The sequence below is a fragment of the Arachis duranensis genome, chromosome 6 (assembly GCF_000817695.3).
Source record: "Arachis duranensis cultivar V14167 chromosome 6, aradu.V14167.gnm2.J7QH, whole genome shotgun sequence".
NCBI classification, from domain to species: domain Eukaryota; kingdom Viridiplantae; phylum Streptophyta; class Magnoliopsida; order Fabales; family Fabaceae; genus Arachis; species Arachis duranensis.
In genome coordinates this window covers 26,710,496-26,720,106 of record NC_029777.3, presented here as the reverse complement: position 1 = coordinate 26,720,106, position 9,611 = coordinate 26,710,496, and the positions used below count along the sequence as shown (strand labels likewise).

Below are 9,611 nucleotides of genomic sequence, written 5' to 3'. Positions count from 1 at the left end.
TTTATAAATATTCAAATAATTTTTTAAAAATTATAATTTAATTTTAAAATTATACCAAATATTAATATTATAACTTTTTATAAATTAAAAATTAAAAAAAATATTTATACATCTATCCAAAGTTCCAAACTGACCAAACTAATATAGCATAACGTATTATTATTTATTAGGTATTAACTTGCCCACTCTCCTTCCTACGAATTGTGTTTTTCCTCTGGGTTGAGCTTTACGCAATCCCATGTCCCCATCTATTCTCTATCTATATTTATTTCAGGATTTAATATTTGCTTTGTCCGTTCTATTTTAATCTCATCTGGTTCCAAATCTAATAAATAAACATACAAAATCTTTTATTCTTCTCTTCATAGCTTCATTCGTTACCATATCTAATTACCTAGAACACTAAAAATAAATAAATAAAAACATTAAAATTTATTACTTTTTGTTATTATTTAATTATTAATTTAATTTTTATTTTAATAATTTAATAATATATTTTATCTTATATTTAATAATAAAAAATAATAAATTTTAATAATTCTCTAATATTCTTCAAAAAAAAATCTTAAAAACCCAAAGTATTTTATTTTATTTTTTATTTTATTGTTTAAAGAGAGAGAATCTTCCTTCAATAATTCCAAGTTTTCACAGCACCCTTTTTCGCCACCACCATCAACACAACAACATCAACGACAATAACAACCAGAACAACAACAAACCCTCTAAGCTTTTCTGCTCATAAATCTTACGTTCATTTCCTTCCCCCCTTTCCCACATTTTCATTTCTCTCTCTATTTCTTTTACAAAGCTCTCTAAAACACAAAAGAAGGAAAAGAAAAAAAAAAACAAAACAAAAATTCTACCGCCGGAACCACCGGTGTCTGAAAAATCCAGTTATTCACAAAAGAAGGGGGAAAAACTTTTTATTCAAAATTAGGGTTTGTTTTTCTAATTCCCCAATCATGGGCAACGCATCGAGTAGCGGCGGCACCACCCGTCGGCGACATGTTGTTTCTAGAAGGACTCATCCACCGCCTCCTCCTCCGGTGACGCCGCAGCCGGAGATCACCTCCAATCCCTTCCTGTATCCCGGAGGCAACCCGTACCCGGCTCAGTACCCGAACCAGAACCGTCCGATGCAATACCCGCAGTACCCTTACCCCGCTTACTACCCTCCGCCGCCGACGGTGCCCTTCCCCCACCACAACCAGCACCAGCACCAGCCTCAAATGGGGGTCGGGTGGGTTGGCGGCCGAGGTTACCCTTGCGGGACCATGGTGGCTCCTCCAGCACCTATCGTGGAGCACCAGAAGGCCGTGACAATCAGGAACGACGTAAATGTCAAGAAGGAAACATTGAAGAAGTTTTTTTTTTTTTTTTTTTTTGGCTTTTCTGTTAGTTGTTGATCATGGTAATGTTAATTATGTGAATGAATTTTGTTGTGTTGAATTATCAATGTATGTCGTGGTTGTCGTGTTTGTTGAATACATATTGTGATGTTGTGCTCGAACCTTTCATGCTGTGGTGGTAAACTTGACTAAACTGAATCAAAGGTGATTGTAATGTAAATTAGGATATGAATGTGCTAATATAATTGACACCATGTTATATGTTTATCCATTTAGATATGCAATTATATTATCGGAAGAAAAGATTTGTGTAGGAAGTAGGAAGGTTGCTGCATTCAAGAAGTTGATGGCTTCGGTAGCTCATTGACCCCTTTTTTTAATTCTATGGAAAACAGTTTTTGTTGAATGAATATCTTGTTTTGCAGGTGGTTGTGGTTTGCTGGTTTAGAAAATATTCGTGTATCTAGGGCTTGATTTTCTTTATAATCTGGGGAGCCAATTTGACAAAGCATAACTTATTGCTGCTACAGATTGCTGGAGTGATGATACATCTTTGTTTGATAATCAGTAGGGGGTGGGTTGGGAGCGTTATGGAATCACATATTCTCTCTTGCATGATCTATTACCTCTTATTGCAATATATGTTTCTAGTATGCATCCGTTGTTAATTATCTGAGTTGTTTCTATAATACATACTTTATTTCTCCAATATTGCGTAAGCTGATTTTTCCCCCCTCCCTTTCTAATGTGAAAATACCATTGGATTACTTTCAGTATTTATAAGTACTTTTTGCTTTACTGTGAAACAGCATTATGTAGCCATGTTTTATACTTCTGTCTTAAATGCTAATTGCCATTTGTGTTGAGGTTTTTGTCATCAAATGATGATCTACTGATTATGAATGTTTTTGTACTAAAATTCTTTGTTTTGCATGTTCTAACTATCCTGTTTCTTTATCTCTTTAACAGCATCACAATTTATTTCTTTGCAAAAGAAAATGAAAGCTGCATTCTAACACCAGTGAAAGAAAACCTTCTCGCACCCGTGACGGTTAATTTTCAGCAAGGTCTTGGCCAGAAGTTCAGGCAGCCTGCTGGAAGTGGTATTGATTTTAAAATGTTTAATGAGACAGAATTATTGCAAGTGGGTGAGATGGATGTCTACCCTCTAGTAGTAAAGGCAGATGCATCTCCTAGTAATACCAATGGATCAGATGAAACTACAACATCTAATACCAGAAACTCGCAGATAACACAAGCAGTGTTTGAGAAGGAGAAAGGTGAATTCCGGGTAAAAGTTGTCAAGCAGATTTTGTGGGCGAATGGAATGAGGTATGAGTTGCAGGAGATATACGGTATTGGAAGTTCAACAGAGACTGGTGCAGATGAGAGTGACCAGGGGAAAGAATGTGTCATCTGTTTGACAGAGCCTCGCGACACAATTGTCCATCCCTGCCGACATATGGTATTTGCATTGCCCTTTCTTTAACAAAGTTTACTTAGATTTGTTGACAGTATGATGCGATGCTAATCATTAGTATTAGGGCAGTATGATTGTCCTTCTATCCCTTGTCATTCTGGGGCTTTTAATGAACTGATGATTATTTAGTCATATTTAACTGTTCACAATTTTTTTATTAGTGTTGGTCTTCACTCTTCAACAATAACATTGACCGGATTCCCCGTGTTATTTTTGGCAGTGCATGTGTAATGGATGCGCAAAGGTTTTGAGGTTCCAGACAAATAGATGCCCAATTTGCAGACAACCAGTTGAGAGGCTTTTGGAGATAAAGGTAGGACCTGAGGAATGAGGAATTTATATTGGTTGCCCTTCAATATTCCTGTACAGCCCAAGTGTCATACTTTAGTACTTCTCCCTGTTTCATTCATTTCTAGGTTTCTGCCTCATTTTTCTGGTTTCTTCCATAACCAGGGAAAAAAAAAATTGTACAATGAATCTTATATATGATGACATGAGGTTTAACATGGTGAACAGGCTCGCTTTGCACCTGGCTTGTATAAGACAGTACTAATACAATACCTTCCCTTACAAAATATAATTAAATGTCTCACTTCAAATAACACTTGAATAAATAAAAAAACGAAATCTTTGATGTTTTTCGGTTTTCTGTAATAGCCTGTATTAATGTATATTTTTGTCGTCCCTGTTGTAAAAAGTTGAGTCCTTTATAGTATCGATAAGGAGGGTATGTTGGGCATCCCACCTTACGAGGTAAAGGGAACATAATAAAGAGGGGGTAAGGAATAGAGATCAAGGGGAAGAAGAGGTAACTGAATGGTAACAACCTTGCTTAACAAAACATTGGGATTTAGGAAGGGGAAGACATTTAGGGATTGTAACAATGTAGAATTAGGTATTTTGATGGAGGAGATCGGAACCTTAAGGTTTAGGTTGCCTTTTCCCATTTAGCTAGCTTCCTTTCCCATTTCCATATAGTTACAGTTGTGGCTTATGAAAGATCAAGGTATCGATGTTTGACACATGGATTGTCATACGAGTATGTGTGATGGGTGTTTCTTTCTTTTCTCATCCTATCTCCAGCTATGTTTTGTTTGCGGTTTGGGGAAACGTTAGGTTGTGGGCCGGGTGATATTGACAGCTTCATCATGCACTCATCTCTGTTAGTCTTGTATAACCAACAAGCCAATTGGTATTTTAAAATGAGCAACGTTATATGGCCAGCAAATATTTATCTTTTTTGGCCAATATTTGATCAGTAATAATTTACACTCATTATTTATAAACGTTTTACACATAATAAGGCTATAATTTGTACTTATATTACCAGAAATTTGCACACATGAATCAATACAGTTTATACTCACACTTTTCAAAATTTATACATGTGAACTAGTAAAATTTATCTGTTAAAAATAATTTAGTATTTGTGCTGGTCAAATAATTGGTTAAAACTACTAAAAATTACTGGCTCCCAATAAATTTTCATTTAAAATACTTTAGTAACGTCCTTGTAGTTGTAGATAAATTAAGATAATACCCGGAAGAATAAACTACCGTATGCATGCACATAGCGTTGCCAAGTGAAGAAGAGTGGCCCCGGATGTGTTTTAGGAGTAGGCTAAAATATTTGTTGCTTTATAATTTTATATTGTATCTAACACATCGAGTTTGCTATTCAAGATGTAATTAAAAAGTAGATATATACGATATAACAATTTCCTCTAACATGACGTGATTATGGTTCACACAATGGACATTCGGTAACCTTCTTGACCTAGGTATTCAAAGTTTCAAACCAATATCCAAATCACAGAAAGTATAGTGATCAAAAGTCTTTCGTCGCAGTGTGGCGCTCAGAGAGATATTCAAAAACATGCAAGGTAAATTGAAGATTGAATGAACTAAATAAGTATGAAGCACAAGGTCAAACATAAGGAGAAATATTGGAACACCAAGGCGTTAGTACAACAATAACCAACGTACAGGATAAGAGTAAAGTATTATTCATCATGGCATCTATTGAGAATTAAATAATAGGTACGTTAATTGATGCCGATGGCCTCATTTTGTATTAGAAGCCTAAAACACACCCCAAAACTTAGATTAAATAAAGATAAAGGAACATAACAGAGATTTTATTAGCAAACCGTACGAGGATGACAACAGTGGTTGATTATTTAGTAGCAAGCGCCCAACCATAAAGCACTCGGATGTTCATAGCATCCAACACACCTCAACAAACAACAAAACGCAATAATAACTCACAAGACACTTGGGAACACAATTTGCTTCTTATTCAGATCATAATCATCATAGATTCATCCCTTGATGCATAATTTAGTCCGCCCACCACTGATGAACGTAGACACCATTGCTTCTGAGACCCTTGTAAATATCCATGCAGCTATCCTTGCCAATAACAGTTTTCTCATCGTCATTTCCACTCTCTGGGCACCTCAGAAACAATTCATCCACAAAGCATATTGCTCCACTCTCAAACACATCCAAGAGGAACTTCATTTCAGCATTCCCTGCATTCATTTTGAGGACAACAAAATCAGCATACTGCACAGTTTCCTTGAACCAAGCAAGGAAATCAAACTCGTCCTCCCCAACAAACGGTTCCAAATCTCCATCATCATCGTCAGCAGCATCAAGATTAGCCTTGGCCGCGGCCTTACCGGCCAACCCGGGATAGTAAACAAATGTCACACCAGGTCGCTTCACATAGGACAACATTACAGAAGTGTTATAGTGAACAAAATACACATTGAAATCCTTTTGACTAATAGGGTAAGATGGCAAGAACCAATCACTAGGATTATCATCAGCATTGAGGATCTCTCGCCCCCCATTAATATCAATATAAACCATCCTCTTCCTAGAAGAAACATCCACGAACTTTGGCAAGTAAGGTACCATCTTCTCATACCCAAGTGGCGGCTTCTGACTCACAAGAGGCTCCATAAGCTGAATCAAAGGCTTTGTAAGACTTATGCTAGAACAATCCGCAGGAAGTGGATACTGATAGAAAGCACCAGAAGTAGTATCATTTGCCACCCTTTTCCTGAACACAACAAGGTTGAGATCACCAACAGAGCCAACATGCAGAACGGTGGAAGATCTTAGCAACGATGAAACCGGTGTTGCAGACCTAATGAGGTCGTTGGGGATGGAATTGGAGCCAGTGGGACCCACAAGAAGGGCACCGACACCACCTGGCTTTAGAACACGCTCAACCTCAAGAACGAGCAACGCAGGAACAGAAACCTTGTCAAGATCCCTTGACAGCACGAAATCGAATGAACAGTCCTGGTAATTGAGCTCGTACACGATTTTCTTCTGCTTGAGGGAGAAGAACCGGTGCCTGTGGACACCGGTAACGCTGGAGAATCCCATGTGCTTCATGGCGGCGACGGCCATCGCCGAACCTTCTCCGACGCAGAGGCTCTTGGCTCCGCAATCCAACAGTTGCTTCTTCATAAGGTCGTTGACCACGTTGACCGTCAAGTTTTCGTCTTTCTCGCAGTAGAAGGAGCTCCAGAAAGTGCTGAGCACGCGGCTCTGGAGAGTGGCGTTTTCGAAACGCATTTGAGAACCCGCGGCGACGCAGTCGGTGTAGGTCAGTGTCACCGGAGCTAAGTCAGCCAAGTCGAAGGCGGAGAAGGCGCGGAGCAGAGAAACGATCGAGATGGCGGAGGCGAGCATGATTGAGCGGAAGAACACGCGCCTCGCTATGGACCCCTTCAGGATCTGGAGTTTCATGGCTTTGGCATCCATGGGATTCGAGGATTGAAGATAACACCAATAAAGAAAAATTTAAATAAAAAAAAGGAAGTTCGGAGTTCGGTTGATTGATTGAACACTAAGAAAGGGTTCTTGAAAGATTTGAAAGCCGGAAAGTGGAGAAGAAGAGATGATTAGCGAGTGCAAAACCTGGAGGAGGTGTGATTTCCACCCACGAGGACGCCCATTGAGATTTGGAACCTTAACCAGACCCCCCTTGGAACCCTTTTCGGTGATGATTCATACCATAATCCCCCACCCATCATCGTCCCCATTGTGCCCCCCCTCACATTCAGTTCCTTACTTCATCCTCCCAACTCCAGCATCAAATCAATATTCTAACGAAAATTGAAGTGGTGATATGAGGAAAAACCCTAGGTAGATCTGAAGCAGAGGTTGGATATGGAGCGAGTGTGTGTGTTTGTGAAGGGATTGGGAGTTGAGTGAGTGTAGATCTGGGGAAAATATAGGACCGGGAAATGGGGGGTGATTGCGTGTTACGCAGTAAGGTAAGGACCAGCGAAGGTGTCATCTATTATTTGCTGCCATGGCCCATTCGATGCAAAATGTTAGCTACGTGGCATAATATCGTCGACCCTCCAGTCCTCGTGTTACATCACCATCCTATTTTCTCTACTTTTTAAAAATTACAAAGTTAATATTTTGTATTTTATTAATTGAAAGTTTTCTGTATTTGCATTTCTTTTTTTTTGTTATAAATTAGAATATTTTCAAAATCATTTATGAAAATACATTTTAATTATTTTAAAAATTAACTTTAATATACAAATTTTAAATAGACCTATATGAATAAATAAAAATTGTCACTAAATATTAGTTATTATTATCCAAAAATTTTACAAGGATAAAGAGGTATCAATAAATTTGTGTCTTTTATTTAATTTTATGTCATATTTTTAAAGATAGCTAAATCGTATAATTTTAATAACTACTTTAATATTACGCTTATCAAAAATGAATTCTAGTAAAATTATGGATACATTTGTTAAATTTTAAAAATTATTTTAAAAATTATTTTAAAAATTATTTGATTGATAATATATTTTAGAAATTTTTTTGTCAATATTTAAACTTTTTAAATATCGAATTGATGGTTAATTTTTATTAGATAGTTTATGTATTTTAAAATTGTGAAATAAATTCTTTATTTTTTCTTTAATAAAATTTGATAGTTCAATATGAAATTAAAATATTTTAACTACAAATTTACGTACGTACTTATTTAATAATGTAAAAGTTTAGAAACTAATAATTACTAAACAATGATAAGAGATTAAAGTGACCATTAGAAAAAAAATTAGAGATTATTTTAAAGTTTATTTTACTCTAAATAATAGAACTATGTCTATATGCATGTATGTATACTTTAATGATTATGTGGGTGTATATATCTTTGTTTATCAAATTTTTTATGGCTGTGTGTCTATATTTTTCATAAGCTAAGCATGTTAAGCATGGTTATAAAAATTAGATCGAATAGTTGATCAGATTAGTTTAATTGCAAATTAGATAATAATATGATTTTGTTTATCGATTAAAATTGACAATTTTAATTAATTGTGTTGAATTAAGATTCAGTTGATTTTATGAAACGACGTTATTTTATTGTTAAAAAAAAGAGAAAAAGACGGATCTCCTTCTAAAGTCCTCGAGCCCTCCCTCTCATCCTCAAACAAAATTTTTCCTCTCCCAAATGTCAAAATAGAGAAAAAAGAAAGTGAGAGACTCTAAGACAGTGGAAATCCCACGGCCACAAGGTGTGAGAGTTGCTGTCACCGTTCGTAACGTTCGGGCACCACTTTGTCTACGCTTCTTCCTCTTTTAACACACTACAAGAAAAATTTCGAGTAACCTTGGATTTACCGTCAAATTTAGCATCACAGAGTAGCGGTGGATTTACCAGTGATAATGATGTCGAATTTGTAAGGATAAGTAATTACCGGTAAATTCTGCTTTTCGACGGTAAATCCGCCAGTAATATTTGGAGGAAAAATAAGTTGAATTGGCGCGTCCTTTACCGTCGAATTCTAACAGTAACTCCAATTAGTGAAATGATGTGTCTTGGTGACCCGTAATAGTTTACCGTCAAAATTTTCTGACAGTAAAAGGGTTATATAAATTCAAATCATGAACCTCTTCCCCCTCATTAGACCACCATTACCACCATCCCCCCTCTCTCTCTCCCTAATCGCTGTCACTCTTGCCATCTACCACTGCGGCCGAAACCACCGTCGTCGCTACCTTCTCTTCGTCACTCTTACCATCTGCCACCACCTCAACTTTGGCAACCACTGCCGCAACATCCACCTCTTCCCTTATTATTTTCTTTGTTCTTCATTACAAGTTCTTGAGCAACTCTTTTCTAATTTCTTTAATTTTAGTTTAATTTAGTTTAGGTTTGAGTAGAATTTTAATTTTAATTTTGAATCAGTATCAAAGTTAGTTCAATTTAGTTTTCTAATCTTAGTGGATTTAGGTTGATTAATTTAGGTTAGATTCAATACATTAGGTTTCGAATTTTTGAAATATTTGGAATTGTCTAATTGTGTTAATTGCTGCATTGATGACTGTTTTGCTGAAAAATTGTTACTGAGATTGTTTGATAATTTTTAATTTCAGTTTAGTTTAGTTTATGTTTGATTAGAATTTCAATTTTAATTTTGAATCAGTTTCAAAGTTATAGTGGATTTAGGTTGATTAAGTTAGATTAGATTTAATACATTAGGTTTTGAATTGTTGAAGTGTTTGAAATTGCCTAATTATGTTAATTGATGCGTTGATGACTGATTTACTGAGAAATTATTGTTGAGATTGTTTGATAATTTGATATTTACAGACATGACGACAGATAGAGGTGTTGTGGATCAGGTTGCTGGTCGTAGTTGGGGTAGAGGGAGGGTTTCTTTCAGTACCCCTGAGACTTCTGGATCCTCTCCCTCTACTCCGACCACCCCAGTGGCACCACAGGTTGC

The 9,611-nt window shown here is 36.4% G+C and overlaps 1 protein-coding gene and 1 pseudogene across 1 annotated transcript; one reads left to right on the top strand and one right to left on the bottom strand.

Annotated features, from left to right (window-relative positions):
* The first annotated feature begins 628 nt into the window (after positions 1-628).
* Positions 629-4,032, top strand: LOC107493475 (probable E3 ubiquitin-protein ligase LOG2; annotated as a pseudogene).
* A 914-nt stretch (positions 4,033-4,946) lies between these two features.
* Positions 4,947-7,074, bottom strand: LOC107493473 (uncharacterized). The gene has a single exon (XM_016114570.3). It carries the CDS (start codon positions 6,610-6,612, stop codon positions 5,170-5,172), a length of 1,443 nt encoding a protein of 480 aa, XP_015970056.1. The 5' UTR covers positions 6,613-7,074; the 3' UTR covers positions 4,947-5,169.
* Between the last annotated feature and the right edge of the window lie 2,537 nt (positions 7,075-9,611).